General features: G+C 46.8%; 1 protein-coding gene across 10 annotated transcripts in view; it reads left to right on the top strand.

The window, feature by feature from the left end:
- CFAP221 (cilia and flagella associated protein 221) overlaps positions 1-18,886 on the top strand; it is a 106,264-nt gene that overhangs the window by 58,287 nt on the left and 29,091 nt on the right. For 8 of the 10 annotated variants that reach the window (XM_053214905.1, XM_027055975.2, XM_027055971.2 and 5 more), the window contains 7 exons: positions 2,748-2,835; positions 7,388-7,477; positions 9,490-9,588; positions 11,816-11,921; positions 15,220-15,353; positions 17,960-18,040; positions 18,688-18,795. In XM_053214905.1, the coding sequence (XP_053070880.1) occupies positions 2,748-2,835; positions 7,388-7,477; positions 9,490-9,588; positions 11,816-11,921; positions 15,220-15,353; positions 17,960-18,040; positions 18,688-18,795 (706 nt within the window). The remainder of the gene's footprint in view (positions 1-2,747; positions 2,836-7,387; positions 7,478-9,489; positions 9,589-11,815; positions 11,922-15,219; positions 15,354-17,959; positions 18,041-18,687; positions 18,796-18,886) is intronic. The other 2 variants (XM_027055974.2, XM_027055976.2) reach the window with 2 other exon arrangements.

The raw sequence follows: 18,886 nt of genomic DNA, 5'->3' as shown, positions 1-18,886 counted from the left end.
AGCATTAGCCCCCTGTGCCCTGGGCAGTGTGCCCCAGGGGCCTTGCGGGGAGCCCAGCAGTGCGGGCTAGGGGTTAGGAGAGGCCCTGGGTGGGGGGGGTTCTAAAACTCAGCTGTGAGACTTCTGTCTTGTGCTCCGGCAGTCAAAATAGAGCCCTTTCCACAATTTGTTACAAGTTCATATCAGATGCATCTGTGTGCACAGACTCCACTAACGTAAACTTTAGGAACTCTTGAATTGAGCTAAAAAAGACACTGTTAGATTCTTTGAGAGGCCGCCTCATCCACGCCCCACCTCCACACTTCCTGGACAGAAGGAAGGTGCGCTGAGCCCCAGGGCCTTCACAGATGTCCCCTGCGGCCCCTCTGCTTGCACAGAGGACCACCCTTAGTTTCTCACGGAAGCACCTCTGCTTCCGCGGCAGTCTGTATCCACTGGCTGGCCTCCGTTAAATGGGAAGAACGCCAAGTACCTTCAGGTCATTTTTTAAAATACTCTTTCCCTATTATACGAAATGATCATGTTGTCATTGCCGAAAACCTGAAAAATATATATTTTTTAAGTGTAGAGAAGGGAAAAAAAAATCTCTATAATGTGCTAATGACCACCATTAGCCCTCGTGTATTTCCTTCCTTCCGTGCTTCTTCGCAGCATACCTGAAGTCACATCCTAAATTCAGTTTTGTATGCTGTGTTCTTAATGTTTTCCCCCGGCTGTTTTTGTTGAAAGCTTTTTAAACCTACCAGTAACACCCATAGACACTTGACATGGGTTCTTCACACTTGACACTTGACATGTCACCGGTTGCTGACATTACGCCATATCTACTCCTCCCTCTCCACATACACACGCTTCACACGCGTCTTTCTTTGAACCATTGGAAAGTAAGTTGCAGATGTCATGAGGCTTCACTCTTAGGGACTTGAGCGTGTAGTTCCTAAGAACAAGGACATTCTCCAACATTACCATAATCACTTCCAAGAACGCTGACATTGATACCATAATATTATCATCTCCAGCCTATATGCAGATTTACCCGGTTGTCTCAATAATATCCTTTCTATCTGGCTTTTTTGTTTGTTTTTGGAGAGGAAGAATCCAGCATCCAAAGGTCATACAATATGTATTTAGCTTCTAGGTCTCTTCACTCTCCTTCTCATCGTAGCTGCTATTTATTTTTGAACATGTGCCAGCCTCCACAGTCAATACACTCCATACCAGAGTTTTCTAAACTGTGGTAAAATTCACCAAATGCAAAGTTCACCATCTTAGCCATTTTCAAGTGTACAATGCAGAAGTTTTTCATGTATTCACGGGGCTGTGCAGCCATCACCATTACTCGACTCCAGAATATTTGCATCACTCCAGAAAGAAACCCCATACCCATTAGGCAGTCGCTCCCCGGTCCTCTCTCCCCTCCTCCAGCACTTGGTGACCACTATTATATCTCTGTAGATTCGCCTATTCCGGACATTTCATTTATTTTTTATTTAAAAAAAAATTTTTTTAACGTTTATTTATTTTTGAGACAGAGAGAGACAAAGCATGAAGGGGGGAGGGTCAGGGAGAGGGAGACACAGAATCTGAAACAGGCTCCAGGTTCCGAGCTGTCAGCAAAGAGCCCGACGCAGGGTTCGATCTCATGGACTGCGAGACCATGACCTGAGCCAAAGTCGGATGCTTAACTGACTGAGCCACCCAGGCGCCCCTGGACATTTCATTTAAATGGAATCATACAGGGGCGCCTGGGTGGCTCAGTTGTTTAAGCACCCACCTTTGGCTCAGGTCGTGATCTCACGGTTCATGAGTTCGAGCCCTGTGATGGGCTCTGTGCTGACAGGTCAGAGCCCGGATTCTGTGTCTCCCTGTCTTTCTCTCTCTTTCTCTGCCCCTCCCCAGCTCACACTCTCTCCCTCTCAAAAATAAAGAAACATTAAAAAAAAATAAATGGAATCATACACACCCATATGGCCTTTTGTAACTGGCTTCTTTCATTTAACACGGTTTAAGGGTTCATCTACATCATAGCATCTATCGGGGCTTTGTTGCTTTTCATGGCTGCATACTATGCCATTGTATGGCCATGCGGTGTTTTGTTTATCCGTTTCTCGGTTGATGGGCATTGGGTGGTCTTCATTTTTTGGCCATCGTGAATAACGCTGCTGTGAACATTCACACACAAGTTTTTGTGTGAGCGCATCTTTTCAGTCCTCTTGGGTACATGCCTAGGAGTGGAATTGCTTGGTCGCGTGGGAACTCGATGTTCAACTTTTTGTGCCACCGCCACACCATTTTCCGCAGTGGCTGCCCCACTGAACGTTCCTGTCAGCAGTGTAACCAAGGTTCCAGTTGGCCCACATCCTTGGCAGTGCCTGCTTTGTTGCTGCTGTCATCATCGTCACTGACATCTTCATGGGTGTGACGTACCAGTACACCAGTCGCTGTGGTCCTGATTTCCATTTCCCTCATGACTAGAGATGTTGAGCGTCCAGATTTTTGTTTCATTTATTTATAAAGATCCAGCATGTGTTGCTAGAAGAGAAGCGTCATTTTGTAGAACGCATTCTTCATCTCAGCTGTGTTGCTCTAGTCTCCACGGTGTCTGCCCCGCCATGGCCCTGCTCCAATGTCTCAGCACTCCTCTTCCGTTGTAGAGTATAGCTAAGACATTCCATCCCCAAGCCGACCATGGTATTCTGATCGGTTCTGGAAGCTGGTTTTTTTGTTGTTGTTTTTTTTCTCCCCAGGCAGGTGCACCTTGGTAAAGATCATGTGTCTTTAAAATTTAAAAAAGACCTTATTGAAGAGCGGCAAAGAGAAAACGCCAAATACAAGGTCAGAATCACTGTTAGTTTGATGTCGCTGATTGCACTCGATAGGTCGAATTCCGGCTATTTGCAAGATGCCACATCAGGAGAAAGAAAACTTAAAGTTGGGGGGAGGAAGCTGATGACAAGTTCATTGTTAACCATAAATCAAGGCCGGCCGTAAGTGTCACAAGAGACCTCTACTAAGTATTGTGGGGATTTCGAAGCCAGAGAGATGAGAGAACTCATTTAATTGAAAAGCTTCCTGGAAGACACGGTATGATTTTGAAAAGCAATAGAGAGGACAGAGGCATTCAATTCAGAGGGAGGGAAACGCCTCAAATTCAGGTTGGAATTCTGGACATTAGGTGCATCTGTCCTGTATTCTGCAGAACATGAAAGTAAGAGGGACACAAAGACAGTGGCCAGGAGCCATGCCAGAGCCAGACAAAAGGTCCAAGTCAGAGATGCTCAAGGGGGCTAAGCAGAGAGCAGGAAACCGGTTGAGAGGAGGGAGCCACGGCTGGGTCGCCAAGGCGGCACCTGTGGATTCAGGGAGCGGGGGGTGGGGACGGGAATGGTGGGGCTGGATCACACCCCTGGGTTTGTCATGGCATGAGAGATGTTGTTCCCTGAGGACAGGCGCAGGGGACACTGGGGACAGGCCTGTAGTGGCCGAAGCACAGGACGCACACGGGCCAGAGGAGATAGGGCTTCGCTTGCACCTCCTGTCTCGGGGGCTCGGACTTTGGTGGTAGGACTTGCAGAATCACCACATGTCCTGTTGGCCTGCCGGGGCTGCCATAGCCAAGTACCACAGAGTGGGTGGTGTGATCAACGGAAATGTATTTTCTGGCCGTTCTGAAAGCCCAAGATCGAGGTGTTGGCAAGGTTGGCTCCTTGTAAGGGACACGAGGGAATGATCCCTCTCGTTGGCTTGTAGATGATCGTCTTTTCCCTGTGACTTCATAGTTTCTGTGTCCAGATTTCCTCTTATAAAGGACACCAGTCACACTGGAGTAGGGCCCACGCCATGACCTCATTTTAACTTGATTACATCTTCAAAGACTGTATCTCCCAATACATCCATATTCTGATGTGACTAGGGGTTAAGATTGCAACATATGACTTTTGGGGACATAATTCAGCCATAACACATATATTTCAGCCCGGGAGTGTGTGCTTCCCACAGTCAGAGACGCACACAGTGGCAGCATTGGGTAGGAGGGACTGCGGAAAAATAGGTATGTTGTCAGATAGGAATATTTTTCTCATATAGAATACATTTCTCTTCCTCCATTTTCTTCTTGATTAGAGTCTAAGTCAAGTATCTGAATAAATTTATCTTACTTTTCTTTATTTTTCATGAGATAGACAAAAGAATGTAAAATCATTGCATTAGTAAATCTTAGCATTGAGGGAAGGCACATATTAGATTGGCATTTAAATTTAGGTTGATGAGTAGATCAGTTTCTCCATATGTGATTTTCAAAACAAAATACCAAGTTTTCTGTCCACCCTACAGTGGGTGATGTTTTCTTTAAAGAATTTTTTTTTATGTTTATTTATTTTTGAGAGAGAGAGAGAGACAGAGCGTGAGCAGGGAAGGGGCAGAGAGAGAGGGAGACATAGAATCTGAAGCAGGCTCTAGGCTCTGAGCTGTCAGCACAGAGCCTGATGTGGGGCTCAAAGCCATGAACGGTGAGATCATGACCTGAGCCGAAGTCCAGCGTTTAACCAACTGAGCCACCCAGGTGTCCCTTATTTATTTATTTTTTTGATGATAATTTCTAACGTATTTTTTGTATTTTTTGTATTTTTTTTAGCATTTATTTATTATTGAGAGAGCATGAGCATGGGAGGGGCAGGGAGAGAGGAGGCGACACAGAATCAGAAGCAAGCTCCAGGCTCTGAGCTGTCAGCACAGAACCCGACGCGGGGCTCGAACTCACAAACCACGAGACCATGACCCGAGTCAAAGTTGGACGCTCAACCAACTGCGCCACCCAGGCACCCCTCTAACTGTTTTAGAGATGAAGGTGATACAGACATGGCACGACCAGGTCAATGTGACCGTTAGGGCTGGAATTGCCAGCATTTGGTGGACGGGCCAACCCAACTGTGCGTTCACGTGGCAAGTGTGCTTAGTGAATACTCACTGTCTGTAAGATTCTGCTGGAGAATAAGCCACTTTACCTGCCCTCAAGAAGGGCACAGTCCAGAAGGGGCAGAGAAACATGAAGGGATGATTTAAAAATGTACCAACTGCAGTAATTAAAAGGTAAAGAAAGGGAGAAGATAGGGTGACCCCTAGGTGTCCAGCTCGATGCTTGCTGGCGATTTCAGATGAGATCCCAAAAACCAAAGAAGGGGGAAGATGAAAATTTCAGTTTGGGGCATGTTGTTGGGGGGACTGGAGGGCATCCAGGTGGCGGCTGAAGGAACAAGTCCTCAGCAGAGAGGGAGCCACCAGACCACAGAGAAGCCCGGTGACCTGGGGAAAGTGAATGGTGCGAGAAGCTGGTAACTCAAGACTGGACATCTAGAGAAGCTCCTGATTTGAGGGAAGAGCAGCGGACGATGGAGAAGACAGAAGGGAAGTGGTCAGGGAGGTCAGGAGAAACGGACAATGCTGAGAAAACCGATGGGGGAGAGATCCAGGATGGCAGGGCCTGAGAAGAACCCATGGCGTTTGGCCATTCGGAGGCCTTTGTTTGCCTTAGCGACGGCAATCCTGGGAGACATGCGGAGGTAAAAAAGCCAAATTGCAATTGCCTGAAGAATGTATGGAAGCGAGTAGATGGTTTCTTGAAAAGTTGAGATGAGCAGGGGCGAGGAGTCAGGGCCTGGACCATTAGAGGGGGATGAGGTGTCTAGGAGGTTGGTTTCTGAGTTGGCAGACTCGGGCATGTTTGTACACGGAGAGCAAAGAGCAATCCCAGAAGAAGAGGCTTCTCTGGTCCAGGAAGCAGAGACAGCCGTGAACAGGGGCTAGAGAGAGGCCTGCAGAGAGTAGTGAGCATCCACAAAGGTGCCCGAGTAGAGCAGGAAAGGAGCCGTCACACCCTTAACAACACCCACCAGGACCCTGAGCCCCAGTGCAGGGGGACTGTTGCAGAGACCCTATTCTGTTGTGTCCGGGAGATTTCATCTGGCAGCCGAATCCTGGCAGGTGACCCAGCGGCAAGGAACACCTGGAGGCCCAAGGCAGGTGGCAGAAAGGCGAATGAGAGAGAGCTGGAGGGGGGTGTGGAGGGAGCAGAGGGAGTAGGCATTATAGCAGGATGATGGGCTTTTCCTTGGGAGATGATCAATGATAGTGAATTCCAAAATGCACATTGGAAATAAGTAGAGTCTTGATAAACGTATAATACATCACCCTCCTCTCTCTTCTGGCTACCAACCTATTTGCCATTCCCTTCTTTAAGGTGCTTATTTTATTTTATTTTATTTTATTTTTAGTCATGGTGAAGGTCTGGTGTCTCCCCCACAAAATCTGTATTTTGAAGCTAAGATCCACAGTCAGCTCCCAGATATGTGCACATCAGAGCTGCACAGCTTACCCCCTGGTGACAATAATACAGTTCTCTTGTTTCTCATGTTAGTGTGGTGATCAGAGTACCTTTCTTTCAGTTAGGTCTTTGGAAATGATTGCAAACAGGGGCGTCCGGGTGGTTCAGTCAGTTAAGCATCTGACTTTGGCTCAGGTCATCATCTCTCGGACTGTGAGTTCGAGCCCCACGTCGGGCTCTGTGCTGACAGCTCAGAGGCCTGGAGCCTGCCTCAGATTCTGTGTCTCCCTCTCTCTCTGCCCCTGCCCCACTCACACGCTGTCTCACTCTCTCAAAAATAAATATTTAAAAAGAAATTTTTTTAAATGATTGCAAACAGCGTATACACAAAGCAAGCTAGATTTAGAAGTCACTTAAATAATAAAAACCACAGGTAAAAACCAGTAAGTTTTTGCAGTGTGCACAGTCCCCTTTTCCCCGAAAGCAGGTATATGTGGGGATATCAATCCCAGCCCAGCCACCCAGCCTTCCTGGGAGTGTCCCAGTGTCCCAGGGCTCCTGGTTCAGGGGAAGCAGGAGGTGAGGGAGGGGAGCAGCCTGGGGGAACACTTCCTCCAGGGAAGGGGCAGATCCCCATCCACCTGCACCGCCCAGGAGAGGGGGAGGGATTATGGGGCCTTTGTTGAACCTGATGCTGAGATAATCCACTCTGAAGAGCTTGAAACTTTACTGAGACATTAAATTTCTTTTAAATGAAATCTCTGCACTCCCGTAGTTACACGGTTTTCTAAAATACTTTCTGTGAATTTTAAATGTCTTGGAAACGATGCCAGAGCCACTGTCCCCTGGTTATGAAAACAAAGTGCTGGTCCGTGCGTCTGTAACCAACCCCTATGTTGAAACAGTGAGTGTAATTATAATGGTCACTTGAAACTTCTGTCAGGCTCCCAGCCAGACCTCATGGCGGGTGTGGCCGATCACTTGATGGGTTGCTGTGAGTTTGAAAGAGATGCAACGTTGTGCGCGTTTGTATTCAATTTTAATATTTTTGTTGATTAAAAAACCCAGCTAGATAGAGGAGATCCCATTTTGGATGAGGAATTTCAGCGCCTCAAGACAGAAGTCAGCCACAAACGGGTTGTTCATAATCTGGAAGAAGTAGGTAACTTTCCTTTATTTGGGACCTAATTTTTGGTAGCCCTTTATGATGCTTATTTTTATTATTTATTTATTTTTTTGTTAAAGGTTTATTTATTTTTGAGAGAGACAGAGACAGAATGCGAGTGGGTTAAGGGCAGAGAGCGAGGGAGACACAGAATCCGAAGCAGGCTCCAGGCTCTGAGTTGTCGGCACAGAGCCCAACGTGGGGCTCAAACCCACAAATCATGAGATCATGACCTGAGCTGAAGTCAGATGCTCAACCGACTGAGCCACCCAGGGGCCTATAATGCTTATTTTTAAAACACTGAATAATTTTATAGAAACACTTCCACTAAGAGAGGCTTGCTAACTTTTAATTTACGTTTACATTTTAACGTACATTTTCAGAGTGGTTTTTTTTTTGCTACGTTTTTGCAAGCGAAGCATCAAAAGTCATTCATTAATGTTACCCTTGAAATGAACGGCTTTAAATTCTTTGGCTCTTCTCTGCCTCTCTACTTTCTCCTTTTTGGATCTTTTTTGTTGTTGTTTCCCTTTGCTCTCGAAGCCCCTCTGCAGGTCCTCGAGGTGGGTCCCAGGGCCTTGTTCCTTGCCTCCTGCATGACAGGAAGCCAGAAGCCAGAGTCGTGGTCCCAGCTCTACCACAGAGTTGGGACCAGGGAAAAGCCCTCTTAGCCTATGTGCCTCAGTGTCCTCAAACATAAAAAGGGGACAGTGGCCCCTCCCCCTGAGAGTCCTCTGTCATGTGATAGTGTCTGGTTAAAACCCCCAATTTTTATTTATTTTATTTTATTTTTATTTTATTTTATTTATTTTTTTAAAACACCGATTTTTAATTTTGAAAATGAAAACAATTCTTAAAGTTCCCCACCCCCATCATTCTCGATTTTTATTCCTGGGTTTGCCATCTCTGAATTTTCTTACCTCTTTCCTTCTCCCTACATTTAATCTGGCCAAAAAGTCTTGCCCATAGCTCCTCCACGAAAGCACACGTGAGCTCAAGCCTTCGTGTCTTACCCTCAACTATTCCAACAGATTGTTCGTTCATATATCTGCCCGTCCTCCCTGCCCCCTGCAGCCCACTGCATATGCCAGCGTGAGACTAATTCACTGTATACCCAGCCTGGGGCTCGAACCCACAGCCCCGAAATCAGGAGTCTCACACACACTGCCGACTGAGGCAGCCAGATGCCCTGAGACTGATTCACGTTTGATGCCTTTTTCTTCATAGCGTTTCCCTGCTCAAGAACCCACAGTGCCTGAGGTTCTGGCTGGCCTCAGTGCACCCCCAGACACCCGTTCCTCCCCAGTCTACACACTCTGTGCCACGATATGCAAGCACTGTGTGGTGCTTGAGGGCAGGGCTGAGCAGAGCCCTCCTCCTTCTGCACTGGGGGGGTTGGGGGGGGGATCATAGAGTCTGCGCCTCTCAATGTGGCTGTGCCAGCACCCACCACATGGGACTGATTGCTCTGCAAGCCTCTTCCTCTTCAGGGTTGCATGTATTTGCCTGAGCTTCTCTAGACTCTAAAATTTCCTTTAAAAAAAAAAAAAACATTTATTTATTTTGAGAGACAGCGTGAGCAGAAGACGGACAGAGAGAGACACACAGAATCCGAAGCAGGCTCCAGGCCCTGAGCCGTCAGCACAGAGCCCAATGTAGGGCTCAAACTCACCAACTGTGAGATCATGACCCGAGCCAAAGTCGGATGCTTAACCAACCGAGCCACCCAGGCGCCCCTAGACTGTAAATTTCTTAAAACCCAAATCGCAAATCCCACGTTTGCCGCCCCCACCCCTGCAAGAAGTCTCTTTATTGCTACATACACTTAAAGTGCTGAATAAATGCTCATTCAGTAGCAGAACAAATAAATAATAACTTGATTTGGGATCGAAATCTATGTTTTTATTAAATGCTCATGCCTGGAGTTAAATAAATGTTTTTATTAAATGCTCATGCCTGGAGTTAAATTTTAAGTCTAAGATGTGCCTGTGTTCTGTGTTCACAGAAAATCCAGGAATTGCATCCTAATTTTGATCCACTCATTAATAATACTTGGGTCAACAGGTTCAGGGCGCAAAGGCGGTTTCAACAAGCAGCCCGCAAGGTGAGTCCCAGCACCAGATGGAAATTTCAATTCGTGTAGTCCTCAGCACAAGGAAATCAAGCAGTGAATTTTTTTATAACAGCTTTATTGAGGGATAATTCACATACCATAAAACTCACTCTTGGTAAAGTAGACAGTTTGGTGGGTTTTAATATATTTACAGAGTGGTACAGCCATCACCATCCACACTTAAGAACATTTTTTTAAAAGTTTATTGAAGTATAGCTGACATACAATGTTTTATTAGTTTCAGGTGTACGATTTGGCAATCAACAATTAATTTTAGAACATTTTTTATCACCTCAAAGAGAAACCTGGTTCCCATTAGGAGCCCCTCTCCATCCCCCAGTCCCTGGCAACCACTGATCTGTTCCTGTCTCTATGGATTCACCTCTTCTGGACATTTTTTTTTTTAATGTTTATTTATTTTTGAGAGACAGAGACAGAGCGTGAGTGGGGGAGGGTCAGAGAGAGAGGGAGACACAGAATCCGAAGCAGGCTCCAGGCTCCGAGCTGTCAGCACAGAGCCCGACGCGGGGCTCGAACCCACAGATTGCGAGATCATGACCTGAACCGAAGTCGAACCCTCAACCTACTGAGCCACCCAGGTGCCCCTCGAGCAGTGTTTTCAGTGTGGACTGATGACAATCTAGGGGGAGAGAGGCAGAGCCTGCTGATGGGTGACCTGTGTGTCAACCTCCAGGGCCCTGTAGGGCTCTGCATGTGTGAACAGAGGTGGCCCCAAGATGCTCCAGTGTGGGGAAGAAAGTGGTGGAAAGAGGCAGCCCAAAACTGTCAAGGGACGAGGGCACAGGTGTTGACAAGGGGCAAACAACAGTGAGACTGGCCAGGCTGGCTTCCCCAGCAGTGGGACCACACGGCCTTTCTGGGGTGAGCCCTCCAGTGTGAAAAAGTATTGTCAGCAGTCATGTGCTTTGCTCTAAGTGATGGCTCAGTCTTTCCCTCACTCCTCAGCAAGACTGTCAGCTCAATGTACAAATATGCGCCCAGTTTGATGACTTCTTGCCATCTCCCTGGATCGGCCACAGCCCCATCATCCCCTGCCTGGACCAGGGCAACAGCTCTCCCTGCTTCCAGTGCCCCCATGGTAGTCAGACGAGCATTCCCAAAACTTAAATGTGACGACACCTCTCCCCTGGTAAAACCCTCCAGAGCCTTCCCATTGCAATCGGAATGAAGTGCACAACTTTTGTCAAGGCCAAGGCCACACTGGACTTCTCTCTGTCCCTTAAATAGGTCTCCTTTGTTCCTGAAACAGGATCTTCATACTCGCTGGTTCCTCTGCTCTGAATTCTCTTCCCAGGTCATTCTCTCCTCCTCATCAAGTCTGAGATCAAGCCTCATCTCCTCAGTGAGGTCTTGCCTAATTATTCTTGCACCAGTGGCCAGACCAACCCCCTTTCCAGTCCCTCGGTCATGCCCTTGTGCATTTACTCTTTTATCATCTTCATGGTATTTATCCTGTAGATTCATTTAAATGTTTATTGTTATCACCTCCGCACACACACACCAACATACACACACACACACACACACACACACACACACACACACCCCTAGAACATCAGTTCTGTGCAGGCAGGACAATTGTTTGATCTCATGGTATCTGCAATACCTTGAACAGAACTGGCCACAGCACTGGCACGTCGTACTATTTATTTGTTAAATAGAGTCCTTTACAGGATGGAAAGGGGTATTAATCATGGAAGGAATGGCCCTTTCAGCCACAGCTTTGTGCACAGGTAGCACTCACCTCCAGTAGCAGGTGCTCTGGGTGCAAAGCACAGTGATAGACAGTTAGCATTGCCCAAAATCCACAGCCCTGTTCCCACACAATCGTCTATTTATTTGGTCCCTCCACTCTGAAAATAACACGGCAGGAGCATTATTATTCAGATACACTAAAAAGAAGGAATGTGGGACTAGTCATTCTTTCCACTCTGGAAATAGAAAAACAGGGCTCATAAATTGAGTGGGACAAGGCCAGATGACAACTTGGTCTTTGTTTGTATTCAGGCAAGTCAACATGGCCGAGACCTTGAAGTCCCTGTGGCCTCACCCTGGGACAGCGTGCCATTTTCCCTGTGAAGTCTGACTTAGAGCCGAGGCCTCAGCCCTTAGCGTGGTTGGGGAAAATGAATTAACTCGTACGTCAAAATGAGCATGTACCAATTTAATAATCTGAAGCTGTCCCTTCTCACTCCAGATCATGATTCATCGGAGGTTACTCATTATGCTGAGTGCTATTCATAACATGGACAGAGAGACCATAATCAGAAAGCTCAGCCAAGGAAGACAGACAATAACGTCAGGTAAGGCACAGCTGTCAGGTGCAACGATGCTTCGGCCATAAGTTCTCTGAACATGATTCTTCTGTGTAATGAGGTTAGCTGCATAGAGGTAAAACAGTTTCATAAATCACATCCATTAGGGTTTTGTTTTGTTTTTTATGGCCACCATAACAAAGCGACACAAACTTAATGGCTGAAAACAAACATAAATGTATTATCGCACATTGCTGGAGGTCAGGAGTCTAAAATCAAGGTGTCAGTGGTGCTGGCTCCTTCTGGAGGTTCCAGCCAAGAGTCTGTTCTGGTCTTTCCAGCTTCCAGAGGCCCTTTCCTCATACCACTCTGACCTCTTGCTTCAGTCGTGACATCTCCTCTGACTGTGACCCTTCTGCCTCCCTCTTACATGGATCCTGTGACAACATTGGGCCCACCTGGATCACTCAGGACACTCTCCACATCTCAAGATCCTTAACTCAATCACACCTGCAAAGTCCCTTTTATCATGTAAGGTGATGGAGTCACAGCTCCCGGGGAACTGAACGTGCACATCTTTTAAGGGGACCACCTTTTGGCCTACCCAGGACATGAATCAGATTTCCCCACCAGGTTTGGTTGAAATGCGCAACTGAGAGTTAGCAAGGCCGACCAACCGAGTCAAGTTGTAATGTCCGCAAAGGCTGGGCATGGTTTAATCTCTTGTTTTGTGTGCCCTCTGTTCTGTCGGGTCATCAGAGAGACCAGAGTAGTCCATATTCCTACTTGCTGACTGAGTGGCTGCATCTGGTGCTGTCTCAACCTACCATTTGCACAAAAAGCTTTTTATCTCATATCATCTTTGCTACTTAAAGGCATTCCAGTCCTTGGATACCCGAGTTGACTGGGCTGTTGGAGCCACACTCTCAGTGGCTTCTGGGAGTCCAAAAGCTGTGTCACCATCTTCTCCATCTGCGGCTTGTTTGCAGACCCATAGGCAGGCCCCTATTCTTCCAGACCCTTCCCGCCCTCCCTAGCCTGAGGCCTCCGAGCCTGGCTCTTTGTTCTTCCTCTTCTTCAAGATCTAGATGGGTGTTTTTTTCAAAATATTTTACCGCATTTTAATCCTTTTTTTTTTCCTTCATCCAGTGCTGTTTATTGAGTCCTTTATCAGAGGAAGAAAATACTTGCCATTTATCACAAAATAGTGGGCTGGGCTTCACCACAGGAGGGTGTGGTCTGGGGGGCAGCAGGTGTGAGGCGTGGAGTCCTGCAGAGGACAAGCAGCCTGTCCAGACCTTCACCATGGACACACCCGACAGTCATTGGGCATGTCCCCAGCAGTATCCCATCACTTGTCGCAGGCAGGGCCCCCAAATCAGAGCCAGGGAGAGACCCACATAGCCCCAAGGGAGGGAGAAGCCCTGGTTCTTCCTCCCCTTCAAGATCCAGATGGGTATTTTGTTTTTCATAACATTTTTATTGCACTTTAATTATGCTTTTTTCTGGGGCACCCGGGTGGCTGAGTCAGTTAAGCATCCAGCTCTTGGTTTGGGCTCAGGTCATGATCTCAGGGTTTCATGAGTTTGAGCCCCACATCGGACTCTGCTCTGGCATCGCAGAGCTTGTTGAAATTCTCTCTCTCCCTCTGTCTGTCCCTCCCCCACTCGCGTTGTCTGTCTCTCTCAAGTAAATACATAAATAAATTTTAGAAAGAAATTTTGTTTTTGGGGCACCTGGGTGGCTCAGTCAGTTGGGCATCAGACTTTGGCTCAGGTCATGATCTCACAGTTCGTGAGTTTGAGTCTCGCATCAGGCTCACTGCTGTCAGCGCAGAGCCTGCTTGGGATCCTTTGTCCCCCTCTTTCTCTGCCCCTTCCCCACTCATGTGCACATGTGCTCTCTCTCTCTCTCTCTCTCAAAAATAAATAAAACATTTTTTTTTAATTATGCTTTTTTCCCCTCTTATATTATTTTGATGTCCGGTATTGATGTTTCTAATAAAGGAACTCTTCAAGTATTGTTTTGTTTTGTTTTTTAATTTTTTTAAATGTTTATTCTTGAGAGAGAGAGAGACAAGAACTCCAGTGGGGGAGGGGCAGAGAGAGAGGGAGACCCAGAATCCAAAACAGGTTCCAGACTCTGAGCTGTCAGCACAGAGCTGGACTCGGGGCCCAAACTCGTGAACCATTAGATCATGACCTGAACCGAAGTCGGACACTCAACTAACTGAGCCATCCAAACACCCCCTTTTTTAAAGTATTGTAAAGTTTACCTGTTAATTATATACGGACCCATGTAAAATGTCTTCATGGGTTTTTTTTGTTTGTTTTTTTTTAAAGTTTATATATTTTTGAGAAAGAGAGAGAGAGAACATGAGTGGGGGAGAAGCAGAGAGAGAAGGGGACAGAGGATCTGAAGGGGGCTCTATGATGACAGTAGAGAGCCAGATTTCAGGGCTCGAACTTGCAAACTGTGAGATCATGACCTGAGCCAAAGTCGGAGGCTCAAGCAACTGAGCCACCCAAACGCCCCTTCATATGTCTTTTTTTAATATGATCTTTTTCTTTGCTGACAAGGACAAAGAATATTCCTTAGCAATCCTTTCGTTAGGAATTATAGTTTTTTTGGAGGTAAAAAAATGAAATTTTTAAAAATTGGAAAAGTGGTGAGATAAAGAACTAAAGAAAACTACAAATGGGACCGTATGCATAGACTTCTATTCTTTTCTTTTTTTAAATTTTTTTTAATTTTAATTTTTTTTTAATTTTTTTTTCAACGTTTTTTATTTATTTTTGGGACAGAGAGAGACAGAGCATGAACGGGGGAGGGGCAGAGAGAGAGGGAGACACAGAATCGGAAGCAGGCTCCAGGCTCTGAGCCATCAGCCCAGAGCCTGACGCGGGGCTCGAACTCACGGACCGCGAGATCGTGACCTGGCTGAAGTCGGACGCTTAACCGACTGCGCCACCCAGGTGCCCCGTAATTTTTATTTTTTAATGTTTATTTATTCTTAAGAGAGAAAGAGAGACATAGTGAGATTAAGGGAGGGGCAGAGAGGAAAGAGAGAGAAACAGAATCAGAAGCAGGCTCCAAGCTCTGAGCTGTCAGCACAGAGCCCGATGCAGGGCTTGAACTCATTAACCGTGAGATTATGACCTGAGCAGAAGTCAGATGCTTAACTGATTGAGCCACCCAGGCACCCCAGACCTCTATTCTTTTCCACAATGGCATGCAGCACGTATTCACTAATTGGTGGGTGGCAAATAAGAAACTGAAGATGGTAATTTCACATAAAAATACCCCAAGAACTCCCCCAAAGTGCTCTTTTGTTTCTCACCCACAGATAAGAATTCGTCCAGACACCTCCTGTCCCAGATCAGTCGAGATGATTATTCCAGCTCGTTCTTTGTCTCACCCAAGAAAGTGCTGCCCTTTGCCTTCCCATCCTACAGTCCTCCTCAGAGCTCCAACGAGTTGGTAGGTGCTGTTGGGCTGTGGGGTGGGGACGGGGCGCGAGCAGATGCTTGTTGGGCAGATACCAAGGCAAGCCGTACCTCAGTCTCTGTCCCGTCACCTCCCCCTGAGAAGCTCCCAGGGGACACCTGTGCCCAGGGACTTGTGACCAGTGGGAAACCAGGGATCATCTACTGCCGCCTGCCCGGCCCCTAACACACATGTGCAGAGCTCCCTGGTAATCTGCACCGAGTGGTTTCCAGCCTGGAAGCCAGCAAGAACCCCTCCGGACAGCCCGGGGAACCGGGCCTGAGAGCAGAAGGGCAGGTGGAGAATCCGAGAAGGCCAGGCCTGGGGAGGTGGGCCCCACTGCATGGGCAATGGGGCAGCCAGGGACGGGTGGCCCCGGGGTCTAACACTCTAAGCCATGAGACTCTCAATTCTCTCTGTCTTTCTCTCTCTCTCTCCTTCTCTCTCACTCTCTCTGGAAAGAGGTGTGACAGTTCATTTTCTTGCCTTATGGGCATGATGATGCATTAAAATAAAAATAATAGCTGACTCTTACATTGCACTTACCATGAATCAGGCAGTGCCTGAAATGCCTCACTTGTAACAGTTCATTTAATCTTCAATGAATCTATGTGATAGGCTTACTGTTTTACAGAGGAGGAGGAAACTGAGACACAAGGTCATCTGGCCAGTAATAAAATGTAGCCTAAGTTCATGTCCTTAGCAATAAAAGGCATCTTTAATTTGATGCTGAGGGACACCTGGGTGGCTCAGTTGGTTAAGCGGACAACTTCAGCCCAGGTCATGATCTCACGATTCATGGGTTTGAGCCCCACGTCGGGCTCTGTGCTGACAGCTCAGAGCCTGGAGTCTGCTTCGGATTCTGTGTCTCCCTGTCTCGCAGCCCATCCCTGCTCACACTCTGTCTCTCTCAAAAATAAACATTAAAAAAAATTTTTTTTCAATAAATTGATGTTGAAAGTGCACAGGCAAATTATGTATTTATTTGTTTTTAAATTTAAATGTTTTTTATGTTTATTTATTTTTGAGAGAGGGAGAGACAGAGCGTGAGCAGGGGAGGGGCAGACAGAGAGGGAGACAGAGAATCTGAAGCAGGCTCCAGGCTCTGAGCTGTCAGCACAGAGCCTGATGCGGGGCTCGAACTCACGAACCACGAGATCATGACCTGAGCCGAAGTCAGATGCTCAGCCGACTGAGCCACCCAGGCACCCCTAATTTTTTACTTTTAAAGAATAAGCTTGCGATTCACATCCTACGATGTATTTTACACATTGCCGGTTCATCTACTCAAGAATTGCAGGACTGACTTTAGAAATTCCATGTGTTTTCTGCATTAGATAATTTTTTTTAATTTTTTTTTTTAATGTTTATTTATTTTTGAAACAGAGACAGAGCATGAACGGAGGAGGGTCAGAGAGAGAGGGAGACACAGAATCCAAAGCAGGCTCCAGGCTCTGAGCTGTCAGCACAGAGCCCGACGCGGGGCTCGAACTCACGGACCGCGAGATCATGACCTGAGCCGAAGTCGGATGCTTAACCGACTGAGCCACCCAGGCACCCCTGCATTAGATAATTAAATGACCTAAAAGATCAGACTACAGAATTCCTAGGGAATAATAAATCGGTGATTTTCAAGCATTAATAAGCACACTTAATAATTAATGGGGTGCAAAGGGTGAGAGGGATGAAGAGATCACTGTGCTGTGGGGCACACCTCATTATTTTTCAGTCGTTCCCATCTCACACATTCCATCTGGCATCTTAGTCCTACAAAGACTTCTCTGCCACTCAGGGTTGATGAAAGAGTGCTCAGCACTCCTGTTTATAAAGAATTGTATAATTCATTCCATAGATACTTTATCTCATCAATTCTTTTTTATTACCATCTTTGAAATTGGGAAATGTCTTATAATGGATGGCATGATAGCATTGCATCAGATTCATTTCATGATGGTGTCTCAGATTGGGTGAAGTACAGTATTTATCGAATGTCCATAGTATGTCAAGCAGTGTTCCAGGTTCTCTGGGTGATGGAGGCAGACAGCATGCAGGAAGGTAATGCTTTGGAAATCAGCTCCTGGGGAAGGGAAGCAGCGGGAGCTGGCATAGGACAGAGAGAGGAGAACCACCCTCCTGGGCAGAGGCCTCAGCTGAACTCTTGAGGGGCTCTGAAGCTGGGGCAGCGTGAGGCCACCCGGCATTTATACCTTTGTTTCAACTTGAGGTTGTAGGCAGGCCTCCCTGGGTGGGACACAGGACCTTGAAGGAGGCAGCTCCCTTCAACCAAAGCAACCCCTGAAGAGGGCTGACCCCTGAGAGTTGTTTCTGTCGAGAGGACTCCTTGAAGTAGGAAGACTGAGTCTGTTAAGCCTGAAGGGGATTCTAGGTGGCATATTGCAGCACCCACAACAATAGGAAAGGAAGAAGGATCACAGACACTATGAGACGAGGGGAGGTTGGTCAGCACTGCCTCCATGCCTCACACATCAGGTAGCAACTGTGGTCACGGGAAAGGTGACGGGAGGTAGAGGAACAGAAGCGTAGCCGCTTTCGCCCAGCGTTGATTATGTGTCCTTGTCTTTTGAATTTCCTCATTTTAGGCTCCTGATGGCCTTGGACCAGTCCCAATTAAATCTTCGGAAATCCAAATCAAGCAGAGTTACTCTTTCTTCAATCTGCAGGTCAGACCTGTCATACGGGATTAGCTAATGGGTTTCTTATGAAGTGTACAAAATATTCTTGAATTTGAATTGCATTACTGGTTTTGTTCTTTTATAGTTGATACACTAGAGCATACCGTGTGTGTTCTTCTGCTATCATTTGATGGTATGTGCGAGGTGTAACATACGTGGTTTCTCTTTACCCTGGGGATATATGGTATATATCGCGTGCGTGAAGCTTTCTGAACTACATATATTATAAACTTTAAGAAAAAGCACAAGGTGAAGTGAACAGAAGTTAGTCAGCCTTTCTTGAGGTATACAGCCACTTCTGGTTTCGAAAATATAAGTATTTTAAATCACTGGTTTGTTAACCAGTGTTCGGTGTATTTCTACAGATAAGCCCTGTGGTACAGAAGAGTAATGGCAAATGCACATGTGTCCTGGGACCCAGAGCAGGGACCTGGAACAGGGCTTGGGACTTATGCTAATGTCCCCCAGTGCTGGGCCAAACCAGTGCTTGACCGCACAAGGTGATGGCTGCAACCCGGTACTCGTGTTCCTTTTACCGTTGGGCAACTCAGAAATGCTGTTTTTGAGAATGAGATCCCATTCATTGGTAACGGGTGTTTCAAGAGCGTTTAGTCAGTTGTCTTCTTTGACCTCAGGTTCCTCAGCTGTACAAAATTAAAGGGTATCAGCCATTCTGTGTCCAGAGATCGTCAACGAGCTACAGACCTCAAAAGCTTGCTCGAACCCTGAAGCAAGGGGCTGAGGTAACACAACCCCCACCTTTAAGCATTTCTCTCGGGGGGCCTGGGTGTCTCCGTTGGTTGAGCATCAGCTCTTGATTTGGGCTCAGGTCAC

Source organism: Acinonyx jubatus, chromosome C1 (assembly GCF_027475565.1).
Source record: "Acinonyx jubatus isolate Ajub_Pintada_27869175 chromosome C1, VMU_Ajub_asm_v1.0, whole genome shotgun sequence".
NCBI classification, from domain to species: domain Eukaryota; kingdom Metazoa; phylum Chordata; class Mammalia; order Carnivora; family Felidae; genus Acinonyx; species Acinonyx jubatus.
This window is presented reverse-complemented; position numbering and strand designations above follow the sequence as displayed.